The sequence below is a fragment of the Acipenser ruthenus genome, chromosome 17, assembly GCF_902713425.1.
Source record: "Acipenser ruthenus chromosome 17, fAciRut3.2 maternal haplotype, whole genome shotgun sequence".
In the NCBI taxonomy this organism is placed as follows: Eukaryota; Metazoa; Chordata; class Actinopteri; order Acipenseriformes; family Acipenseridae; genus Acipenser; species Acipenser ruthenus.
The window spans coordinates 1,040,811-1,066,708 of NC_081205.1; the positions used below are offsets into that span (position 1 = coordinate 1,040,811).

Consider the following 25,898-nt stretch of genomic DNA (forward strand, 5'->3'; position numbering starts at 1 on the left):
TTATACCCAGAGCGCTAGTTCCATTTCTCACTGTAGATTATACCCAGAGCGCTATGAGGTAACACAGATGCGTTTCACTTGATGAAGGAAAATGCTGCCAAACAAACAAGCGTAAAGCAGAAAAAACAATAACAATAAATCAGTAGTGACGCTTTATTTGAAGTTGACCTCTGCAGCGCACTTTAGTGACACCTCCGTAACATCCCCGTAACCCCGTTCGCCAGACTTTATTGCAATTCCCAAGCAGACACGACGGTGATAAGCCCCGCCCCGGTTTCCCTCGCCCGGGCACAATGCTTTACAATGCGCCATTGCAGCCTGTGAAGTTGTAATAAAGGGACACGAAGCGGGGTAAGGAGGCGGTCAACATCAAATAACCCTCCGTGCCGCTGCTTTACAGCTGCCTAATCAAAAACAAATCTGCACGCTTTACCACAGCGAGCTGTCATACATCTACATGGTGTTAAGCAGGTGTCACCAGGACCCCATGAGGTGAAGGGCGGTTCCTGCTCCACTGTACCAACCAATCTTACACGTCTTGTCTTGCGTTGCAAACATGTCACTATTGTTTCTATGATCCCCAAACAATATTATATACGAATCCATTAGTGAAAATAATATTAATAATAATAATAATAATAATAATAATAATAATAATAATAATAATAATAATAATAATAATAATAATAATAATAATAATATCCATATGTCAGAATCAGTTCGTTCGTAACTTTTAAATGTTGCCCCCTCACTCACTGATCCACTTGCTACTCGCGGTGACATTAGCCAATGTTGTTATATATATATAATCATGTGTTTATTATTAACAGAAATGTAAAACATACAAGAAGACTTAATAAACAAGAACCCGGAATGCAATGACGCAGAGTCTTCATTGAAATGTCATCATAATATATTCCTAGCACCGCACTCTGAAATATTCATAAGACGCGCTGGTAATGTTGTACCTCTGATTGGTACTTCCAGTGCACCTATATACATAATAATGGGTTTTCTATGCGGCCAGATTTTTTTTGGTATAATCACGTGGCGTTCCCTAGCTTGCCATGGTCCATATTTGGAGCCCATCTAAACAGAACGTCAGTACCAAACCCTGTGTTGTGTGTGCACATGGCAGTAGGCCTATATTAACAGTCCATGCAAAGAAACAAGGGTCTTTAAGATTAGGAGTTGCTTAGTTTATTCACCATCACATCGCAGTACAGTTTCATGCCCAGTAATCACTTCTGCACGGTTCTTCTGGTGCCAGGTAAGCCTGTCCACAAGCCCGAGTATGGGATCTTTTACAGGGCTTGCATTTCAGATAAGCCGGGCTGCAGTAGTTAATATTTCACCCTGCGGTTTGGCTAGAATGTGAGCGTTTGCAAAATAAATTTCAACCACAGCAACCACTTCCGACCGAAGCAGATAACAGATTTGATCAGATATAACTTAAAGGGACATTCCCTAAGCTCTACAGGGGATTGTATATTACATTTGATTATATATGGTATACTTTTCTGTGGTATATAGTCAACATATTTATGTTGCAGCCATGGGAATGGGATGAATACGTGATAACTAGTCTTGCATATGTTTAGAATCCGAACGGGAGTCAAGGATAACTGAGAGACTTTGAAATAGTGGGCCATATTCACAAAGCTTTTAGTTATGTCTCTTTTCTATATATAAAATATATAAAATGTGACGCTTATGAAAATTGTTCTAGACTGACATGAACCACAAAGTGACCCCACTGGAGCTGAGTATGGTATGAGGTTCCCTTTCAATTCGAAGACGACCACCAACGACATTTTGTATGGGATTTGCCTGCCTATTGGGTATTGCCTAGCTGCCGGTAGGCCCCTGCCTGTGCAGTCACCCTCGCGAGTGGTTGTCTATTCCTTCTTGGGAGAGCACAGTTCCTTCACGGGGCTAGGCCTTGCTGCATCCCCACTGCCGAGTACACCTCGCCGGCTGCGTAGGCCTGCCCACCTCGGTGAGTCGGGCCTTGTAAACAGACAGTGTGCTCTCCCCTAACTATCTATTTCTAACATGTTTTTTTTGCTGTCTGCTTCAACTTGCCCACCATGGCTTCAGCCTTTGTGTCTCCCTGGTCTATGCTACGCACTGACCAGGTGTGTGACTACGCGGTTAGGGTAGATATCATTGCACAGCACCACCCCCCCCCCCCCCCCACCCCCCGGTGCTATGATGGTGCTGGCTTGCCCCCACCTTGGGTAGCCGCACACTCCAATAGAGGGTTGGCTACATCTTGGGCCCTCTTCAGAGGGGCCTCACTGTCCGATATTTGTACTATGGCTAGCTGGGCTACGCCGCATATTTTCTCCAGGTTCTACCAGGGCAGGATCCTGCCCTGCCTTCGTTAGGCACAAGGGTCCTTGAGGGTGTAAGTTCACACCCCTAACCTCTGGGTTAGACAGTGCTTGTGCATCCCTCATATGCTGCTGTTCCTTCTCCCTCGCCACGGCTCTGGTACACATTATCCCATATGTAATGTCTTGGTGGTCGTCTTCGAATTGAAAGGGAGCGTTAGGTTACTACCCGTACCCTGGTTCCCTGAAAGAGAAGACGACCACCAACCGCGAGCTCGCATCGGTCGCCCTCACGGGTTCGATGGAAAAAGAGAAATGGCTTCTTCAGTATGACGGTTTTAATCCCTTGGTGGACGGGACCATCATCCCAGGAAGGGGCCTATCAGCAGCTCTGATATAGAGAGCTCAGCGATACCTAACCAATGGGCAGGCATATCCCATACATAATGTCGTTGGTGGTCGTCTTCTCTTTCAGGGGACCCAACGTTCAGTTTATACATTCCTGATAATTGTTACCGATTGAATAAAGTGTTAGCGCCTGTATTATTATATAGATTGCCATAAATACACAAATGAGTTACTTCATAATAAAGGCTTGTTCTTTTGAAATAAAGTTGCGTTTTGCCTTGACGAGGAAGTAAACAGCCCTAATCTTGTCAGGAATACGACATCGAGATTGCTGAAGTAATTTCCTATAAGCCTTCTTTGTTCAGCTGTCTGTAATAAACATCAGAGAGGCTTGTCGTTGTTTCTGTGTTAGACAAGGCTAGATATGCTGAAAATGCGGTTCAATAAAAGAGCGAATGTACAGCAGCAACACAACTACAGCTGTCAGCAGAAATACTATCGAGCCGAAACAGCGGCGCGAGATAACGTCGCTAATTGCCTATTATTTTATTTTTTTCAAAAAAAAAAAAAAAAAAAAAATCTTTTTTGCACCAGACTGACTTTCTTGTAGTTAAAAAAAAATTGAATGCAAGGCTAATGATAGGTTTCCGAGGTCTGGTCATGAAATTGAAGTTTGTAATTGTATCACTCTGCCCTACCTTGCAACAGGCGCCACTGCATGTCGCACACTGTCAGGGATACACCCCTCTTTACACACACAGAATCCCACCAGGCACCAATCAGGCGTTTGCATTCATATACTAAATGCATATCCCAGAGACACTGGGAGACTGTGGGAGACGGAGGATAGTCCGTGTACTGTAATTAATGTCTGTTATTGCACAGGATTTCAATCATTATTGCTTTTGAGAAAATGTCAGCTCAGACAATATAGCTGTGTCTGAAAGCACCAATAACCCTCCCAACCACCCCGTGACCGCAGAGTCCACATATGAAAGATGCGGTCCGGTTTATAAGACACATTGGACAAGCTGGAAACCGCCCTCCCCTTTCCCTCCTCAGATGTACAGAATGTGACCTTAGCCTGTTTCATGCGGAGCAAAAAAACATTATCTTGGGAAGCTCATGTCAAATACAGCCCTATATGTTACATGGATTCTTTAACCTATAGTTACGAGACGCCTGTCGGGCACATAATTCCCATGGGAAGCATTCAAGCTTAGAATAGTTTATCTATAAGGGTTGAAGGTGGGCATCTAGTGCGCACACACACACACACACACACACAGACACACACACACACACACACACACACACACACACACACACACACACACACATATATATATATATATATATATATATATATATAGTTTGTTTAGTGGCAGTATCACTTTTTAATCAATTTATTTAATTATATCTTGTTCTTAAAAGTTAATTTTCAACTTCAAAGGAGCACAATAGCCTTTGAAGTACCATGGGGTAGGATAAACCGCAGCGTCTCATCTTCCCTTAAAGTTCCTTCCAGGAACGTTAAGAAAGTCACCCCGCATTTAACACAGAAGAGGGATTTTCATCAAAATACTCAGTTGGCAGGTTTATACGGTGTTAAAAGGTCATGCCCTAAAAAAAAGCTGACGAAAGCTTTTAAACGTTAACTCTTTTAAAAGATTACAACGGTATGCGGCTCTTGGTAGAAGACCTAAGAATTATTATTTAACATATGCTTATTTATTTATTTATTTATTTATTTATTTATTTTTGTTTATATATTTTTCAAAAGCAGCTTCTGATACATAAATATTTTTAATATGTTTTTTTTTATGTTTACTGTTGTCGGTGATGGGGGTCGGGGCATCCTTAACATTCCTAAAGACATTAAGTGCAAAAGACCCAGTCATATTTCAACAGAAATCAAACACCTTGGGCTTCTAAGGCTTGTGTTGTGACTCAAATCCCCCCGCTTCTGCGTTCCAGACAGTAAACGGTTAAATCCAAAATGTGCAACCCTTTTAAAGTGGAGAAAAGAAGCCTGTGCCTTTAACGTTTATGTAGCAACAGAAGGATTGTCGGGATAATGCTATTGGGGCGGCAGATCACTTACTTCTGACGTTCCAAAGCCCTGGGGAGCTGGCTCAAGATTGCTTGTCTTTGATAAGGTCCTTGCAACTTAGTAGCAACTATGCTTTAAAAAAAAAAAAAAAAAAAACTCGCACTAAATCGAACGAGCCGCGATGTATGTCTAGCTGTCTGTATTATTAGATAAAAGAATGAGATGCAGAACAGAAAAAGGGGATTTTTTTTTTTACAGTGAGCAAAACGAGATCATTATGTTATACACCCCTTGCTGGACCAGGCCGTCGGTTCCTCGCTTTGATGTCCACAGTTAAACCTACAGAACAGCTTTTGTTAGAAATTAGAATATCCCGGAGGACATTTGGAGCAAGCAGTGACTGCTTGAATCACAACCTGTACTGAAGGCAAACGGGCTCTTTTTAAAAGGGGGGGGGGGGGGGAGTCTGATTTTAAACCCAGAACGAAACGCACCGCGGCTCAATGCAGATTGTGGATTACTTTTCCCCTGCGTGAAAGAGAGAAAGCAAGGTGTTTTTCTTCTTTTTTCCAGGAGCTGAAAACTAATGGATCGATGGTAAGTTAGAAGATTGCGTGTGATCCTGTCGGTGGCCCCTTCAGTTTGCTTTGATGTGCTCTTGGCTAGCTTTGAAGTAAAAAAAAAAAAATCTATTTTCGCCTTGGATTTTGGGCATTTTTTTAAAAATTGAAATGTAGGTTTTGTTTAAACAGACCGATGTTTGCGTGTGTGTATATATGGTGTGTGTCTGTGTGTGCATGTGTGTATATATATATATCAAAGAAAAACTGAAAATAGGTGGGCTGTGATGTGTGCGCCGGATCCTCCCCCTCCTTCATCGTACACCCCTCTGATCTCTAAAGAGGCGCTGCGTGCTCAGTTGGGGGTCAGTCAGTGAATGGGACGTGCAACTGGAGAGGCTGTGTTGTTAGTACTTCAGGAAACGCTGGGTTTGTGATTGCATTCGAAGCGTCCGTTCCTGCCGAGAAGCATTCGTGGATTATACTAGCTGCTACCCAGCGGACAACCTACCTATTGGATTTATAAATACAATAATACAGTTCACAGGACAGACACGAGAGCTCGTTTTGAACGTCTTGCCTTTTAACTGTATCCAGACCCAGGATAATGTAATGGTACGCCAGAGTGTTTTCTGTACAGCATGTATGTATTGAGGGGCTGTCGCTGTACAGTTGATATGGGATGCTTTGCACTGAGGGATGCATTGTGTAGGCTATCCGAGTGTATGTGTGTATGTTCTTTTTTTCGGCTTTCCCAGCTTCAAAGTGGCTTTGATTTTTTTTTTTCAGTCCAACTGTACAGCCGCTGTTGAGCTGCATTGTAACCCGAAGCAGTAAAGCAACCGTGTAGTGTTTTTTCCAATGATAAGAATCTGTCAGACGTTTGAAATGGGAGAGTCGGGCAATCAGGTCTTGGTCCTCGCATGCAGTTTTAATGAATCAAGCCTAGTTTTGATACTTTGCATGGGGCCGGTGCGAGGACAATACTGTAAGTCTGTTTGCATGTTTAACGCGTTGTGTATGGGATTCCATTTTCCTTTTGCGTGCTTGGAAGTTAATTATAGAGCACATCAGCGCGGCATGCGCTAGTGTATGCTGTGAGTACAAAGCACTTTTTAAACTCTTAAAGGGCATCGATGGGAACTATGTGCCTCATTTAAATGGCAGATTATGGCGGTTTTGAATGCCCGTTTTTTCAGTTAAGTGTGTATGTCTGGGTTTAGCTTTGGAAGTGATCAAGGAACTGTATTGATCTCCATGGATTCACCCATGCCCGCTCGTGTTTGAATATTCTACTTTCTAGTAATAATATTATAGTGATTTGGATACGTGTATACTCCCTGAGAAAGTGATTCTCTGCGTGTCGTGTTTAATACAGGTAGAGACGTGAAACAGATGGTACAGGATCCCTGAAGCATGCTGTAGATTTGTATAAATATTAATTAAAAAGTTACACGTTTAAATATGTTTTTGTAAAAAGTTTCAGGCCATATGCACGTTTCATGAAAATATATTTTTTGTGAATGGAGGCCATGTATAATTATTTATTTTTAAATCAAATAGTAATATTTAATTTAAATATTTAATTTAAAAAAAAAAACATATTCAAAAGCATCTCCCTTTAATATTTAATTTTTTCAGAACCTTAAAGGGGACTGTGAATAGACTGTTTACTTCTGTCTTTTCTTTGAAGTCGGGTGGATCTGTTTTTGATTAAATCAATACTTGATTCTTTTTTTCAGAGAGAAGGCGCTGAGCAGACCCCCGCTGTCCTGTGAGATTACTGTGGCACTCTCAAAGGAGAACGCGAGACTCCGGCGGCGGCAGCAGCCCGAACCCGAGCCATGATTAGGACGCTTACGGACAGCTTCAGAGAAGATGCACCTCGACCTCCGGTACCAGGGGAGGAAGGAGAGTCCTCATGCCAGCCCCCGCGCAAGCTCGCCATGAAAACCCAAAAGGCGAAGACAACCGTCGCACCCCTCTCCTCGGACGCCACGCCGCGGAGGAACGAGGGTGAACTCGGGGAGCCCGAAGGCAGCGCCTCCCCGGACTCCCCACTCTCTCGGTGGACAAAGTCGCTGCACTCCCTGCTGGGGGACCAGGACGGTGCTCACTTGTTCAGGACCTTTTTGGAACGCGAGAAATGCGTTGACACTTTAGACTTCTGGTTCGCCTGCAACGGATTCAGGCAAATGGACCTCAAGGAAACCAAAACGCTACGAGTTGCCAAAGCTATTTACAAGAGGTATATCGAGAACAACAGCATCGTTGCCAAGCAGCTTAAACCCGCCACCAAAACCTACATAAGGGATAGTGTTAAGAAGCAGCAGATCGACTCTGCGATGTTTGATCAGGCGCAGACCGAGATTCAGACAACGATGGAGGAGAACGCCTACCAGATGTTTTTGACTTCTGATGTATACCTCGACTACGTACGGACTGGGGGCGAGAACCCTGCGTGCGCGAACCTGAACGGGCCAGGGAGTCTGAAAGTCGTGTGTGGCTACTTGCCTACCCTGAACGAAGAGGAGGAGTGGACTTGCAACGATTTCAAAGCCAAGGCGCTGGCATCTGTGGTGGGACTTTCTTCAAAATCTTTGAGGGCAACCACTTCACTGAGAACTGCGGAAGTCATTGAAAATGGTTACAGGTAAGATTGTGCTTGGCGTCATGATGACTATATGTAAAAAACCAAACAATGCATGACTGTTTTAAGAGTCACATAATCACAAGCACTCCTCTAATACTGAACACCTTATGACAGCAAAAAGGGACCCGTGTAGCCATTAAGTCTTGAATGAAAATTGCGGTGGTAATTCAATTTGAATTTAATAATAATAATAATAAACTTCTTTTTAGTTCTTTCTTTCTTGATTAGCGGAGTTATTCCGTAACATAATTTTCTCAAGATATCAGTGATCCATCTTCCTCATAACTTGGTGCACAGGCTGCCTGGGAAAGACGCCCTCTGGTGGCTCACTTGGTGTTCGCTCTACTTGTATTGGAAGGAAGTTGAATGAAAGGTATTGGAACTAAGTTCGACTCCCATACGCGGAGTAGTTGGACTGATATTTCATTTGACAGTAATGACAGTGCTGTCTCAAATTTAACGGTGTAGACCCCCACCCAACAGATCTACGTTTCAGTGTCAAGAACTATGAATAAAATTACAGTGGAATTCTGTGCGGTGCACATTCCCAAACTAACGGTCACGATCCGTGCATTTCTCCAGTGTGCTGTAGAGTACCGAATGGCAGGCAGGGTTAGTGCCTTTCACAAAGAGAGCAGACCTGGGAGCTCTTGCGTGTGTTTTTAACTTGCATCTCTAGGAACTGGGTCCCTGTGAAGCATTCCTGATGCTAACTGCAATGGGAAACAGTCTACCCATCTGGGTGCAATTACAGTAATGTGGTCAAGAGAAAAAAAATAAAAAATACTGGAATTGCAGGAAAACAGAAACAGCTCTAATCAGTTTTCTTAAGATGTTTGGGGGTCTCCCCCCTCGCTCTTTTTATTGCTGGGTATTTTAATAATGTGGAAATAGACACTCTTACCCCTAAAACCCTCTAGTTGATACAGATGCTCCTAAAACATCCTTCAATTAGAAACTATTGGTGGCAACTTAAAAAAAAAAAAAAAGATATATATTTTTTTATTGTGATTTCAGTGGGCGCTGGTGGTATTAAACATCCTTTCCAAAACATGTTGCGCGCACATGCCAGCGCCGCTATATTCGCATAATCAGGGAATGATTACATGTTGGCCAAATAATAGGAGCAAGTTAAACAGGGGCCGGGGTCCTGTGCAGATGTTGGGCAACTTGACATCAACACATTTATTCAGAGGTACTTAGGGGAGTTAATGAGCCCAGACCAAAAAAAAAAAGTGCCCTGCCAAGCACAGCAGTGATAAAGGCTTGGATCTCAGACTGCTATGATTTACAGGTCAGTGCTGTGGCACTTCTTCTCAAGTTACCATGCTTGATCAATACAGCCCAATCTTTCACAAAAGAACCCTCCTCTCGGACTCTTTCATGTCACAACTTCCATCTGAAGCATGTGGAACTCATTTGAATTCCACCACTACTCCACAACATAACCACGGCTAGTTTTATTACAGCCAGCTAGAAGCAGAGGGGAGGGGGGCGGTGGTGAGGCCTTTTCTTCAACCGTAACTTCACAACACACACAAAAAAAATGGAAGGTGAAACATTTTTTGTTTTCTCCTTTTCTAATCGAATTTTGAAAAGTGAAGTTGGGAGAGCAAAGTAAAAAAAAAAAAAGTGAAGAAAAAGAATGCATTCCCAGCTGTGCTAAATACCTGACTCTGCAGCAATCCCCATGGTTCAAACCTGAGCTGGAGCCTTGGGCTTTAGTCATGCTGCTGCTGCTGCTGCTTCTCCTCTCCTAACAGTCCTCCCTGCAGTAGGCATTCTCATAAAGAAGAGGCCCTTCTTCCCCCTTCCTCTCTCCCCCTCTCTCTCGCTCCAGTCCCCCCCTCCTCTCACTAGTTAAGCAGGAATGCTCCACAGCAGGGCACAGGAGAGGAGGAGGGGCGCAGGGTTTGTTTGAGAAAACCGAGTGCTCAAGAGGTCCTAAAGTGAGAGACCAGGGGCCAGAGGAACAAAGAGCCCAGAGATACTAGAATCGGGGGAAGTGCTGCTGTCCTTTAAGACAGCCGGGCTGCTCACTTCACTCAAGCTAGCCTCATCCAATTTCAGAGGCTGCTGTGGGGGAGGGGGTAGGAGGAGGGGGGGCATCAAAGGACATTAAAAGAAAGGGGGGGCCTGCAGAGCATGCTGTCACATTCCTGAGGCCTCGGAGTCTTGTGTAAATGACTCTGATTATTAAAATCAGTGGACCCTGGCGAAAACAAAACAAAGGAGGGATCCTTTGAAGTTTAGAAGCACGCATACACACAATGTTTTAAGAATTATCTTTGAAAACTGCGTTATCGAAATCCCCTTATCAATCAAGCCACCAGCAAAACCGAAACTCAACACTTTATCAACTTGGATTAAAAAAGAAAGAAAGAAAGAAAGAGATTATTTCTGCTGGCCACCAGCAAATTTTTTATTTTTTTTTTGTAACTAAGTTCCCATATTATTATTATTATTATTATTATTATTATTATTATTATTATTATTATTATTATTATTATTATTATTTAACACCTTGTTTATTTCTTTTCAGGTCCTATAGACGCAAGGACCCTGTCAACCCCTACCATGTCAATTCTGGTCATGTGTTTGCTCCTGCAACCAGTGCGAACGACAGTGAAGTATCCAGCGACGCCATGACTGACGATTCCATGTCCATGACTGATAGCAGTGTGTAAGTACCACAGGGGAAAATACCATTTTAACTCTGCATGTTTAAAACATGTTACCAGCAGACACAGCGCTGCCAAAGATATGTCCAAGGGCCCTATTTACATTTCAGTTTAGTTAATGGGTATCTCTTCGTGGTGCTACTGACCAGTTAACTATTGTTTACTGTGTGCCTAAATTGATACCCAGCCATTGGAGTGGTAATTAACACCTATATAACAGGAGGCAGTGGAGCTGGGCAGGAGCTGGGGTAAAGAGGGGTCTCTTAAAGCAACAGGACACGCTTTCCTTCCTTTAAAATGAACACCTGTATAGGTAACGCAGTAGGTTTTGAAGTTTGTGGCGCTAATGTAATGCGAATGATGGATATCTAGCGTTTAAAACAAATGCAGAAAACAGAGGCCCAGATTCCATGTTCATGTTTGTCTTCGTCGTGAGGTCTGTTTGTGAGTTTAGAAGCAATGATCTGACAATGTGTTGTAAATAATTGAGAGGAAATGGCATCTTTTTGTGCTGTCTGCTGGTGTTGTTTTTCAGAAAGCTTTCTAGTTGTTTTTTTTTATGTATGTGTGATTTAAGGAAGTTTTCAGATTTTTTTTTTAACCCCCCTGTTTGGGGTGTTTAAACAAATCCTCCCCTCTCTCTCACCCCTCCCTCCTCCATGAGATCCAACAGATTTCAAAAGCCTTTTCTAATTATGTGATTGTTTTCCATTGAAAAGAAGCAGACATGTGGGCTGTGAGACTCGCTCATTGAAAAATGTTGGCAGTAAATGAAGGGAGGCTGAGTCACATGGTAATTTCATTTCTTCCTACTGGCTGTGGTTTTAGTGTGGTCATGTGTCAAGGGTGCATTCACGTTTGTGGACTGGGGTAGGGTCACCTGGGATTCACAGGGCCAGGATTAGGGCACCCTCTTCTATAGTGTGGTGCCGATTGTAGAAGCATACAGATGAGAGCAAGGAGTAAGAAATAAAGTGCATGGAGCATGAAAGGCTTAACTGAATCACTTTCAGCCTATTGTTCGTCTAGGGGAGCTTAGGGGGATAAGAGAGAAGCAGGATGCTTTTGAAAATTACTTGCACAGCTGAATAAGAGATCCCCAGAATGCAGAGCATGAAAGGAGCCTGACTGTTTCTCCTGCCGTTGCAATAGCCAGGCCAGGGCAGGGGCAAAGGGGGGGGGGCTTGGCTGATTAAACTGCTGGGATTCGTATAGAGGATTTGAAGAGCTCAACGGTACACTGTGGGTTGTTGGCTTTTTTATTTCTTCAGTGGAAAGTTTGGGGGTAGGGGGTACAGAAGAAAGAGAAGGGGCGGGGGTATCTGAAGTAGAATGAGGTTCCTCATTCCAAAGTCTATACTGGGGGAGAGGGGTCCTGTAGTGGTGTGGGTATAGAAGGCAGTGCTGGTTGTTAGTTGAATTGCTTTGATGATGTGGAATATCTGTGTCAAAGATCTGGTTCTGTTGCTCCGACACTGTTTGGTCCCAGTGTAACCCTGGCAATGTGTTCTCCACTGACCATCCCATAACTATGTGTGCTTTCTGAATTTAAAAATGAAGCTTCCATAAGCAGCATAGAAGAGTTAGTGGCATTACTTTTCTTTCGTTTTTATTTCCTGTTGCCGCTCGAAATAGAAGAATCTTTTTTGTTCGGGGGGGTGGGGGGGGGGGGGCGGGGATTTGATTAGTGTGTCTTTTTTATTATAGTTAAAAGACACTCAGTGCAAATTTAAATCTCATTTCTAGATAAAGAGAAAAAAGCTGATTTGGTGCTTGTATCTTATTTCTGGGTTTAGTTTGGACGCCGGGGAATGCTGCTGTGTGAACTTCAAACATTACCTTATCTTACAAACCAGCCTTTTGAAGTGGGGAGATCAGAGGCTTGTTTCAGAGTCATTGCCAATGAAGATGGGAGGGGATGCTTATGTGCAGGAGCCCGGGATTTCAAAGCGCCAGTAAAGCTGCATTTGGGCTAGGTCGGGCACAGCTCACTTAAAAAAGGCTCCAATAATTGGCCCTGCTTAAATGGCAGCTGAGTGCCGACTTCAAAAAAAGATTAAAAACAAAAAAAGCTGCAAGAAGTCTGGTTGAAGCCACGTGCTTATAATTATAAGCTAGATTTATTATTTCTTCAAAAAGAAATATTCAACAGTGTTGATTATTGCAAATGTGCCTCCTTTCTTTGTTTCAGTTCACATTAAAATGAACATGCAAAGAGTCCAGTGCTGGGTGGAGATGTGCTCCTCTACATGGAACATTCTCACTGGGACTAACCTTTTAGAAATGTGCAGTAAATGACAGCTTCAGCAATACTTTGCAATGCATCCCCTTGACTTCAGGAGAATAATACCCTCTCCCGCTGGCAGCCACTCCCCAGCACCTTTCACTGCTACCTGTGTGCTTTGGAGACCCGTGGGGTTGACCTGGGTGATTTTGTGTCGTCCACAGAGATGGGATTCCGCCGTACAGACTGGGGAAGAAACACTTGCAGCGGGAGATGCAGCGCAGTGTCAAGATGAATGGCCAGGTCTCGCTACCTCATTTTCCCGTAAGTGTCACCTCTCCCTCCCTCTCTGTCAGTCTCGCGGTTCATCGTAGAAAGCAAAGTGCGTTATTAATATTAATAAAATTACCGATAACAGAAGTGGCCGTAGTGGTAATTGTAATAATAATAATTCCATAGCCCAAGCTGGTAAATTAGATTATTTTGTCCTGGGGTGTGCAAATCGACTCTGTGCCAGGCAGCTCTTTGATCAGGCGCTGAATAGAACCAGCCTGTAGAAAAGTGTCAGCTTCCAGCTGAGTGGCACTTTTTCCCCTCTCTTTCCTCTCGCATCAGTTCTGGAGCCCAGTGGTTGCCGTAGAGAGACCCATCTGGTGGGCAGGGAGGCTTGAATTGGCAGCTTGGCTTTGGGCTTCATAAAGATGGGCTCATGGTAGGGGGTAGAGGGTCAGGGAGGGGGTTATAGAAGGTGGTGGAGGGGGGGCAGATATGACAGAAAGAAACGAATCGCTGGCCTCTCTCTCTCTCTGTCTCTATATACACACACACACACACACACACAAACACACACACATTTTCTTCACTTGGCAGAAACAGCTTGCTTGTTCTTTTCTTTTTATTTTTTTCTTCCACTCTCTAATTTGGAGACGGTTCCCTTTTCCATTGATGGATGTGCTTCAGGCAGTCAATCTCGGCAGCATAGCACTAGATCCGGGAGCTTCTCTCTCTCATTGTCTGTACAAAGAAAAGGGAATAAGTAGAGAGAGAGAGAAACTAGGACACTATTGAGACAACGCTACCTCAAAGGTGCCCAGTGTGCAGCCAGGAAAGAAATTACCACATCTCTGATCTGGAGCCGTTTGACTTCACTCCCCCCCCCACACCCCCACCCCCACCCCCTCCGCCACACATCTCCCCATCTTATTTTTTTAATTTTCGCTCCTCTCACTCTGTTTAGAACTTGCTTTTTATTCCTCCAGTTGAAGCCTCTCCCTCCCACCCTGGTGTTTTTTTGATGTTTGACAACAGTCTTTGAAGCTGCCTGACTTCAGAGTAGCTGCTGATGGGTTGGTTGTACTACAGAGGGAACAAGCGGGGGCTCCTCGGGGCGCGACCAACTGCTTGTGCCGTAGGCGAGCGCTGCCGACGGCGGGAGAGGAGGGCAGGCAGCGGCATGGCTCAGCGAGACCACGCCGACTCGCTCGCTCATAAAGACAGCAGCCGAGCCGAGCCCTGCCTCCCTCCCTCCTGCAGCACCGTCTCCATTCAGTCGCTGGGTAATGCTGCTCTCCAGCCCGTGGCTCAATGAGGCATCTCTCTGTCTCTCCCGCTTTCCAGAGGACACACCGGCTGCCGAAGGAGATGACTCCCGTGGACCCAGCCTCCTTCGCTGCGGAGCTCATCGCCCGGCTGGAGAAGCTCAAGAGGGAGCAGGAAACCATGAGCAGCCTGGAGGAGAGGCTGCAGCAAATCAAAGAGGTAAGCGAGGGAGGACCCTTCACTGTGCCAGCACCTCCAGGGCTGCTGACTTTCTTATTTAAAAGCTCTGTTCTCTGTTTCCATAGTTGCTGTGTTGATTTTGAATTCGTGTTTGCAGTTGTAGTCGTAGTGAAATCTCTTTGCTGCTTGTGAATATACAGAAGGCTCTGTGTTTTGTATTGTTGTTTTTGTATGCTCAGTAAATGAACTGTGTTTGCTGCTTGTGAATATAAGGACGGCTCAGTGTTTTGTATTGTGTGTTTTTCTGTGTTCAGTAAATGAGCTGTTTTGTAACCTGCTTTGCTAGGAGGAGGAGAAAGAGGACACTGAGGTGCCAGCCGGGAGCGGGCAGGTTGCTCTGGAGGCAGCACACCCCCAGCCTCACTCCCTGGCTCTGCTGCCGTCGTCGGGCAGCTGCGAGGAAGACCCCCAGGCCATCCTGGACGAGCACTTGTCAAGGGTGCTGAAGACACCAGGGTGCCAATCTCCGGGAGTGGGCCGCCACTCCCCCCGCTCCAAATCCCCAGACCACCACCACCACCCCCTGCACCGGGGCAGCGTGCCCTCGGTGCCGTACCCCCTGGGCTCCAAACCCTTCGTCACCAAGCAGTCCACCAAACATGTTCACCACCACTACATCCACCACCACTCGGGGCTCAAGAGCAAGGAGCAGATCGAGGTGGAGGCTGCCCAGCGGGTGCAGTGCCTGTGCCCGGGCAGCACGGACTACTGCCCCTACCCCAAATGCAGAAGCCACTCGAAAGACCAGTCCGCGGGGCAAGGGGATCAATACGGATTTGGGTGAGTGGATTATATTAGCAAAACAAGTATAGATGCAGTATAGGCTTTTTAAGTGCTAGTTGTATTGGTGGGAAAGCAGTTTGCGTGTATGTGAGGTTTAAATCATAAACGGGCTGGTGAAAGCCTGCTAAGTTTGAATAATTCAGTGGTAATATAATTCTTTTGAAGCAGATTTCGGTTGTAACGCTGTGTGTTTGTTCTCTTGCAGCAGCCGGTCTAGCACGCTGTCTAAGAGGAGCTGTAAAGCTAGCGAGAGCTCCGTGCTTCCCAACGGGGACGGAGGGACGGGCTCCGGGCAGCTTCCCTCGGATGGGACGGACCGCTCCCACAGCGTGTGGCAGTGGGTGTTGGAGGGGGAGAGGCAGAGCAAGCACAAAACACACAGGTGAGTTTTACACTAGTCATGCATTCCACATGTTTTAACTGGGCTGTGTAGCAGTAAGCAGCCATGCAGTATAGTAACTGTGCTGTCCAGTGGGGCAGCAGTAGCAGCGATGCTGTCGGGCGTGTTCATGGGGACTCACCTTTCCGTTCCGCTCTCCATCTCTCAGCACTCAAGGTACGAAGAAGGTGTACGGCTCCGACTCGAGAGGAGCCCCTGGGGAGAGGTCCAGTCGCCAGCACTTGTGGGGGAGCGGCGGTCACCAGCGGACACACCAGCCAGCCCACCCCTTCATCCAGGACCCGGCCATGCCCCCCCTGCCCCCTCCCAACACCCTGGCACAGCTGGAGGAGGCCTGCCGACGCCTGGAGGAGGTGTCCAAGCCAGCCAAACAGAGGTAGGGAGCCGCAGTCCGGCGCTAGAACCATTGCAAAGGCACTGCCGTCACTGCTTTATTTAAATAGCTCTTGTATGTTTCATGTAGCCCACTGAAAGCCTGTATTTTACATATGAATTAGAACCAGAAAAATGTACCAACCCATTTTGTGTATGATTGATTATTGTATTATTTGTTTTAATTGGTGATTTCTTGTTTGGTTTAGGTATTCAGCATCAAGCCTTCAGAGAGACAGGAGTCACCCAAGTACTTTGCAAAGTGGAGTCCCGTCTTTATCAAGTCCTGGACTTCAAACAGAAGAGTAAGTTCTATTCATGTGTGGTGGTGGTGGTGGTGTTATTATTAATATTATATTTAGTTTTACACTTCGTCAAAGCTGGCCCTGCAACGGTTAAACAAAAGCTTTTTTTTTTTTTTCTTCTATGCTTTGAACTTCTGCATCTTCAGCCCATTTCTTTTGAAGTTCGGACAGGGTCACCTGACAGCAGCCTTTTATTTAATTGGCTGACCTTCAGTCTACCAGCTGTCTTTGCTTCAGCCTCTTCTCTGAAGTTGCTCTACAAAGACTTAGAACAAATTAAGAAGACTAAATTAGAGTGGACCTGGCCGTTGTGACCTTTTGACACTCTCAGTACACACTGCCTCTGAAGTGCTGTGGGTCTGGGGCTCTCTGTAATATCACCGGAACCTGACCAGGCACAGACAAACCTTTAACCAAGTGTGCTCCCCTTGGTATAAAAACACAAGCGAAATTAAGCGCTACATTTGATTGCAAAGCTTCGAGCATTTTGCTTCTTGTTTGTGTCCCATTCTGTACAGTGTTACTCCTGAGTAACTGTATTTAATGATCACTCCTGAGTAACTGTATTTAATGATCACTCCTGGTTGACTGTAACTGAATGATCTCTTTCCAGACACAAAGAACCAAAGAGAGCGCACAGTGGTCCCAGTGGCCAGGCCAGTGAGATGGTGGTTACGTACTTTTTCTGTGGCGAGGAGATTCCTTACCGAAGGATGATGAAGTCACACTGTCTGACGCTGGGGCACTTTAAGGAACAGCTCCGGAAAAAAGGAAATTACAGGTGAAATAAATATACAACACATCTTTACTTGTGATGTTTAATAGGGTGTTTTTGTATGTATTAATTCAATGGGGAGAGCCGTTTTGGTTTGAATTCTTATGCAGAGTAACTCTAGTGCCAACAATGGGTTAAAATGCGCTTCCCTAACATGCTTGACTTAAAAAGGAGACACTAATTATACCGACACACAGGGATTCATTTTTGATCTAAGCTTTGACTTCTGGCTGGACTTTGAGCAAAACTGCAGGTGACCTTGAGGGGGGGGGGAGGAGGAGGGGGGGCTGTCCAGAGTAGCTCCTGGAAGGGGGGTGGGATTCAAAATAGTCTGCTTCGGTCACATCTGGCACTGATTTCATTGTAAGGCACACTTAATAAGCATGTCTTTGAAGCCCATGCTTTTCATTTTATGCACAAAGACTAGCACAGATGGGAAGACTCTCAAATTCTTTATCGATTGCATCAGGCACCTACGATTTTTTATTTTATTTGCGATTTATTATTATTTTTTTTAGTCATTACAATAGGTATACTTGTAATACTGTTAGTGTTAAATTAAAAAAAGAAGTGATTTAACAGTGATGGTCCTAACAGCAGAGAATGCGTGGTGTTGGGTAATTTCAGCATGGCAGCAATTCAACAAAGAACAGTAACACCATGCCTGCCAGACTAGATTGGTGCCAGATGTTCCACAGAGAGAAGCTTGCCACATAAAACATGTTTCAATGGAAACCTTTTTTTTTTCTCTCTCTCTCTCATTTGAAACTGTTGTGGGGGAGGATGTAGCTTTTCCCTGAGAAATAAGGTTATAATTATGTGAAATGTCATGCTGTTTTTTTCTATCTTCAAAAAGAAAAACTGAGACGCATGAATTTGTAAACACAAATAAGAGTCCAAACCTGGGACCTTGGAAATAATGTATACCGTTTTTAGTGGGTTTTTTTTTTTTTTGGTTTTTTTTTCTAGAAATGAAACTTTGATAACTTTAGTTTTTCCGGTCTCCCTGTCATAATGGCAGACAGTTTTCAATTTTCTTTTTATAATTTAATTAGGAGCAAAAAAAAAAAAAAAAACAGAAAAAGTGAACCTAGTTCCTACACGTTTTGATGCTGTATATGACTTCCTCAACCCGCTCTCAATTTGAAGCACCAACCGCACAACGCTGTAGGAATCCCTGCCTTTCCTTTCCCAGCACCACTGTAAATTAAATAGAGACCCTTTGAAAAAACATCACTAACCAGCAAAGCCATTACTGAAAATCAACCCTACAATTTTTCAGCCCCGAGTTATGCGACGTCTTAACCTCGCAGAAGCCCCTCGCTGTCTGTAATTTACAGAGGAACAGCGTGGCTCTGCCGGCCGGGACAGGCTCCAGTCTATTTGACGGAGATCTGACAAGCTCTCTTCTTTCTTTCTTTCTTTCTTTCTTTCTTTCTTTCTTTGCTGGTGATCAAATAGCAAAGAATGGTGCACTCAGAGTTAGCGAGTTAGCGTCTGCAGTCTGAGGAGGTGTGTGCGTTGACATGCAGACGCACAGGCACCCGAAATGTTAACATTGTGAATGGAAGTCCTTCATTTTAGCCTGTCTGCAATTAAGAACCAATAGAGGGTAAACGAGCAGACAGGGGAAAGGGGAGGGGAAAAGAAACCTTTAATCAAGAAGGCCGAACGTCTCATTTGGGATAATGGAGAGGTCCTAAATGTTTGACAGAAGGAGGGGGCTGTTTTTGAGCTGTCTCAAGATTTTAAAGCATGATAAAAAGATGGAATGCAGCAAAGCAAAGGGCCTTTCATTCAGCGTTGAGCGTTGCGACTCGGAATCTTCTCCGTTTCCCATTCTACCTGCTCGTTGTTTCAACAGTGATGTAATCTGAAGAACAGAGCCTGGCTGAATGCAAAACAACAAGAAGCGATATAAAACTAAACATGTGGCTCAGTCGAGGCAGAGCAGATAACATGTGAATATAAATAGTTTAAAAGTAAAGGGCCTTGCCTCAGCTGTGCTGGCAGTGTATGGTATTAGTGACACCGGAGGCAGCCATTTTTATTGCTAATATAATTTATATTATTATTTGCAAGCACTTCCTGTATAGAGCTATTTAGCCTTCCTGAATTGCCTTCATAAACTGGGTGATTGTTAGTTACGCTCAACTAGATGGCATCATCGGCTGGATATTAAACGGCTAATGATGCTTCGAAGCACAAATTCCTCCGTGCTCAGAGTCTCCCTGTGTAATTTAACCTTCGTGAATGCTTTAATGAAGCAGCTCGCTGGACTGAAAACCCTGTCTGCTGTCGGAGCACTGCTTTTAAAAGTGTGAAAATAAATAATAATAATGATAATAATGAAGGAGGAGACTTTCCTGCGTCTCTTTTTGATTTCGTTTTGAACAGGATTGGATCTGTTTTGAGTGTTTTACTTACCCCAGCTCTGTTTTTCTTGCTCTTTCTGTAGGTACTACTTCAAGAAGGCCAGCAGTGAGTTTGACTGTGGTGCGGTTTTTGAGGAGATCTGGGAGGACTGCACAGTCTTGCCCATGTATGAGGGGAAGATTCTGGGGAAAGTGGAAAGAGTCGACTAAAGAGAAAGAGAAAGGACTTTTGAAGAATCTTTTTTTAAGCTAAAGAGGTATATCCAGGAGACCACACATTTGAAGGAAAAATGAGCCAATGAAGAAGAAGTAATAATAGGAAACGGAGTGGATGGAAGACTTACCTGAGCAGCCTGACAGCAGCAGGGATTGCGTTATAAAGGTTCATAAACTTGGCGTGGAGAAATATAAAGAGCTCATAACTGTGTATAGCTGAAAAAAAAAAAACATGACCACTGATTGGTTATTGGAGACGCTGACCATTGCAAAAAAGACTTTATTGTAAAAACCGGGGACTTCCTGAGGATAAGGAATTGACAGACATGGAATTGACAGACATGGACTGTGCGTCTGCCTTGTTATGTTATATATTATTATTAATAAACCTTAATATATATTTATTAAACTATCACCCCCTGTCCCTGTCCCTACTCCACCGCGTCCAGATTATGGATATGCTGCTTCAAAAAAATTGAGAGAACAAAAGCTATCGTTCCGATTTTACAAGGATCTAATTACAGTGCGTCCTTTTTGATTTTGATTTTTTGTAATGCGCCCAGCTGTGATAAGTGTGTTTTATTTTATTTTTTCTTTATTTTTCTCCCCTGAAGATGAATTATAAAAAATAAGTAATGATTTGCACCTGTTGAATCCACTGGTGTCGAAGTGGACCAGTCTTAATCCATGGTGCTGAATCGCTCGGGTTCACGCGCACTCCTTCTAAAATAGCAGATCTTTTTATGTTGCCTCTAGTGCCTCTCTGTGGCCGGGCATTGCACAGACTAGATAAGAATTCAAACAGCCTGGAATACACGACCTGAATCACAAGACACGTCGCAACGTTATTAAATAAGAATTCATTCATTATTTAAAATAACAACAGCAAACAAGTTTACATTAAAGTAGCAGAAGCACCAAAATACCATTGCATATTTAATGATCACCTGCATCCAGTAAATATTCTTGTGTGTTAACGAACGTGTGTCCCACACGCGCAGGCATACACGCATGCACGCACACACACACGCACACAGACAGTCTGTAAAAGAAAGACACTCCGCAATTGCATTTTAATTTTTTGTTGTTGTTGTTGCTGTAAAACATTATCTAAGAAAGAAAAAAATTACATATTGTCACAATTGTCTTGTAATTGTAATACACTATGGGATAGTGCTGAATTAGTACAGTACCTGTGCCCGCATGGTGTTAAAATGCCATGTGTCGCCCTGTGTTCAGGGCACAATATTCCCTTGCTTTTTTAAGGGGCTTATGTTTTTAAAGATATTTTTATCAGTCTTGTAATGTCGTTTTTTTTGTTTTATTTTTTTGACGTGGCATTTTTGTTCTACTTTAAACTGTAAATTATGCATTATAAAAAGAGTTTCCTTAAAAGAATACTTGGTACTTTAATTATTGTAATTATTAAGAGATGTAGCCTTTATTAAAATTTTATATTTTTCAAATGAAAGTCTTGCCTGTTGTGTTTTGGTGCCTCTCTCTCTCTCTCTCTCTCTCTCTCTCTCTCTCTCTCTCTCTCTCTCTCTCTCTCTCTCTCTCTGTGTCGAGTGGTTTCTCTGAGTCCGCTCTCACCGGTTTGGGAATGGGTTCAATCGAGATTTCTTTTCACTTTGCAAGACCCAGCCTGGATAATTACCAATATTGACGTTTAGGCTGAGGTATGAACAGACGACCCATCTTAACCCCTGACTCATGCTACTGTTTTTTTGACACAGACGGCTTGTCTGGAATTAAGCAACAAAAACCAAAAAAATACTGTATTTCCCATTCTGGAAGATCCTTACGGGTAGCTCTAGTTCAGCTAGTTTTAATGGTGCAGCTGCAGGGCAATGTCGTTTAGCACAGTTTAGAATTCCTGCTTGACTCCAACCCTCAATCCTGTGAATCAATGTGGAGTCAGGTGATAGACACGGAATACTCGGAATGTTCACTCCTATAGGGCACGTGGCACATTTTTTTCCCTTAAGGACTGATTTGGACAATCAGTACCTCCCTTTCCCAAGGAGAGAGCGCGAGAGAGAGAGGGAGTGAATCTCTCTCCAGATTGTGATATATGACAATGCCCACTCCACACAGCTGGTATAGCGAAGGCGTGATGTTCCCTTTCATTTAGCTCCACGTGGGAATTTGTTTCCTGCCGCACTTTCGCTCGGTTTACCGTCACCTCAGACTGTTGGGTGCGTTCCCTGTACACAACGCAAACCGTTCCTTTCATAGCTGTGTGTCCGCCGCTAATTGGCATTTAGTGTGGGCATGAGCACTACAAACATGCCCCGTGTGAGGCTGCTGAAGCTGCTCCACACCCTCCCCCAGGCTGTATTAGCTCATCACAAGGCAGGCAAGGCTTTTGTGCTGGTAGCCTTTGTAGATTTGCAATGGCTTTAAAAGTCTTTCATACCATTCCCTGCTAATGTGCTTAATTGCCAGGTACAATAATTTCTTGACAATCCATTCAGTTATGTGATTGTACAGTAACCAGGAAGAGTGGATGAGCTGTTGTTGCCAGCAGATACATCAAAGCGATGCCTTGATCCTGTGAGAGTGGGCATTAATGGTTTCTGAAGGCAGGAGATTGCTTTAAAAAAAAATGAAAACCCTCCTTCCAATCCCGCTAGCAATCTCAGCGAATGCATAAACATTGGAATCCACGGTCAGAAACAAGGAGAGTTCAAAGGCAGCGCAGAGTTTTCATGTAAAGTTTAGTTTAAAAGAGGCCTGACTGCTGGCCATGGAGCCCCACTGTTACAACTCTTATTTATTAAAAGCATTCTTCCAGGGACTGAAACAAACCCAGGCCCACCTCGCTCCGACCCCTGATGCAGACCAAAGTGCCTTTTCAAGATGTATTCTTATTTTACTGAAGTTCGTAAAAAAAAAAAAAAGCATTTGATTCCTTTGTTACACACACACAAACAGCAATAGAATTTGTGTTTTATACGGGGTGTAATTATTTAGGTGGTTAAGTGTGCTCTTATTGTATTTCAATAAGAGCACACTGTTTGAATGTGTATATCACATTCAAACAGCATGTACCTCGAAGACTGCACTCTGCTGTCACACTCAATGGCACTGAGCAGAGTGAGGGTTTTCTCTCCTGGATCCCGGAAGTCCTTTGTGCCCTGTAATCCCCAGCCCCGGTCTGTATGATGTCATGGGGTTCCCCGTGGAGCGACGGGGCAGGATAACAGGGCAGGGGGAAGGGAAGGGAAGGGGGAGGCAGGGCTGTTTGTTTAAACTCGTTTAACTGGGTGAGCTGAATGAAGTGTAGCTCTTTACAGAGTTCAGCTCAGAAGAGGCTACAGTGTGCCTCTCTCTATTATCGCAGGTCCAAGACTGGAGCCCTTTCATGCATGACATATTGAAAACAACTGGAAAAAAATGAGTTTTGGACACATAATAAATATATTTTTCATTGAAAATTGTTGTTTCCATCCCCCCCCGCCCCCCCTCATTGCTTTATGGGAAAAAATGGCATCCTCATATGAGGCTGTCATGCATTTGCATCTTCCATATGTCCCCATATGTGTATATATATATATATATATAGAGAGAGAGAGAGAGAGAGAGAGCGAGAGAGAGAGAGAGAGAGCGAGAGAGAGAGTATACGAACAGAGGTTGTTTTTGGGATTTTTTATCCACCCACATACGTGGTCGCCATGCATGAAAGTGTTGAAATCCATTTCTCATTCTTTCAGGCTACCAATATAATCACAGCACCACTCACTGGAGTTGAATCATATTAATTCCTTGATTGTTTTGTTGTTTCAGTACTATGCAGTAGGTTTAAAAAAAAAAAAAAAAAAAAAAAAAGCTTTGTAGTGACTTCTGGCGAGAATGGAAAAGGCGTGACCCTGGCTGTTTCTCGTATTGCTGACCTATCTTAACTAGGATTCCCTTCTCCTGTGTCTCCTGGCTCTTGTCTTACTCTGGGAATGCTTGTTTCCAATGAGGCGCGGATACTACCAAGCCTCGACTTGCCGCTTGGCCTTTTGTTTCGGTGTGAACTGAAGTTTTATGTTTCATTTTGTAGGTGGTTGAACCATGTGCGTGCATGTGAGAGTCTGAGGCTCATGGTTCCAACGTACATGCCAACAGTCCCTATATGGTCGGGACAGTCCCGTTTTCCTAGCAAACGTCCCGCGTCCCGATGCATAGGAAGAAAGTCCCGATATTTACCCATAGAAAACAAAATCATTTATTCTGCACAGTACAGTGAAAACCACACGCTGTGCTCTTCCTGCTGCTGATCACTAACTTATACAAAGGTAAGAACACCTCATTGTGTCTATTTTAACTGTCATGATGGTCGTGTTGAGTTGGAGGGGATACGGTATGATACATACCGCCCCCCGAAAAGTTTACAAATGTTGTCAAGTATGTCTCAAGTGTATTATCTCAAATTAATCCAAACCGGAAATGACCCACAAACGCCTGGCGTGGTGTTATTTCACATACAGAGGTAAGAAACAATGCTTCATAGTGAAACAAACACAACGTACATTATTCGTACAGGTTTGCGTCGACTTTATTAGTATCCGTGTGCCACGTGTTTTACACAAGCCTACAGTTCAGCGTAAACCCGCATTTAGGTGAGTAGGACGTTTTAATCTCATTTAAATTAATGCAATACCTTAAAATGTATGCCTTTTCAGAATGCTTCCGTGCATAAGGGTGTAATAATATTTTGGATTGGAAAGTGTATTGCAGACTTCTTTTACTTTATTTACAACAATACTGTTGTGTGTCGTTACTCGGAGCATGTAAATGAAGCCACCTGTGTGACTTATTTTTATTTTCCATTGTCATACAGGTGGCGGTGTGTTAATCACCTTTTTATTTCTGTCATTTTAATTTTGTAAATAAGACATGGTCATTTATACGAGATACAGATCTGTTTCATCTATGGCGCGTATCGGATTGAAATGTTGGTGTTTTTTTGCATTATGAGGATTTATCATTTTGTTTTGCTATGGGGAATGCTTTTATTTTGAAAACGTGTTAGTAACATTTTGTTACTATATCAACTCTCTAGACAGTTTGGTGTAAAGACCGCAGCTAGAAGATAGGGCTGGGGCTCCTGCTTTCTTTTAAAAAAATAATTAATTAACGTGCCGGTTGTGCAAATAAACAAGGCTTGTTAACCCGTTCCTGTCTAAATTGTCTGCTGGTTTGTCTGGCTGAGCGCGCATACACAACACAACGCAGAGTGAGGCTTAACGGCGGTTACACATGTGTGCAAGTCATGGGTAAAGTGCTAGTAAACCGACTGCTGGCTTGGCACGACAGAAGACTGATATAAGAAAACAGAATACTGTTCAAATGAATCCCTGCAGTATATATTCTACCTTCCCCTGAACATTGCATGTGTTCTATTGCAGCTGCATTTTCTGCCTGCTTAAAGGTCATAATATTGTTACAAAAGAACACTTTGCCTTTGAAAAGGTCACAGAAGACAGTCATGACTTCTGAGTGTAAGGCTTTTAAAAGGGGGGGGGATGGAAACAACAGTTTTCAATGGAAATGTGTAGCGAAGTGTGTTCAGTTCTGCCCTCATTGCTGGAATCCGTTGTTCCATTTTAGAATTATAGAACCTTGATAGGGGTTGTGTGGAATGGACATAAACAAGCACTCCAGTTAGTTTACATTCCCCTAAAGGTTTATGGACAAGTTCCCATTCTGTGCCGTTCCCAGGTCACTTCAAGGGTTAATAATAGCAGCAGTGTAAAGTTCTGTGCAGTTTTCTATGAATGAAGCCTTACACTCATTCAAGAGGTGACTCCCAGCTTTGAAAAAATCTTAAAGATGCACTGTATTGAAATCTGTACACACCCTCGATTACTAGGAATCATTTATATATACACACACACTGTATATCATCAGGGCACAGATCTTGTTTACTGTTCAGTTGGTTTGTATTCCCCAAAGGTAGTTTTCTCGGGAAGCTCACAGATGACCACCTGCTGAATGAGAGCAGTGGGAATGGCTGTTGTGTAAACACAGTGACATTTTTGCATAGC

General features: G+C 43.7%; 1 protein-coding gene across 4 annotated transcripts; it reads left to right on the forward strand.

Annotated features, from left to right (window-relative positions):
- Positions 1-4,743: 4,743 nt before the first annotated feature.
- LOC117423538 (axin-2) lies at positions 4,744-21,331 on the forward strand. Of its 4 annotated transcripts, none has more exons than XM_058989719.1 (11): positions 4,744-5,334; positions 7,040-7,950; positions 10,493-10,633; positions 13,080-13,179; positions 14,473-14,613; positions 14,921-15,414; positions 15,626-15,799; positions 15,966-16,193; positions 16,399-16,494; positions 17,108-17,275; positions 19,728-21,331. In XM_058989719.1, the coding sequence occupies exons 2-11, from the start codon at positions 7,142-7,144 to the stop codon at positions 19,852-19,854; spliced, it is 2,478 nt and encodes an 825-aa protein (XP_058845702.1). In that variant the 5' UTR covers positions 4,744-5,334; positions 7,040-7,141; the 3' UTR covers positions 19,855-21,331. The 4 variants fall into 4 exon arrangements, with proteins under 4 accessions (XP_058845702.1, XP_058845699.1, XP_058845701.1 ...); XM_058989716.1 differs by having other exon boundaries at positions 4,745-5,334; positions 15,623-15,799; XM_058989718.1 differs by lacking the exon at positions 4,744-5,334 and adding an exon at positions 5,610-5,940 and having other exon boundaries at positions 15,623-15,799.
- Positions 21,332-25,898: the final 4,567 nt, after the last annotated feature.

Coding starts and splice junctions, on each gene's coding strand:
- LOC117423538 (XM_058989716.1), top strand. CDS start 7,142: ATGATTAGGACGCTTACGGACAGCTTCAGAGAAGATGCACCTCGACCT. Junction 16,194..16,398: donor TCCAAGCCAGCCAAACAGAG/GTAGGGAGCCGC, acceptor TGTTTGGTTTAG/GTATTCAGCATCAAGCCTTC. Junction 16,495..17,107: donor CCTGGACTTCAAACAGAAGA/GTAAGTTCTATT, acceptor ATCTCTTTCCAG/ACACAAAGAACCAAAGAGAG.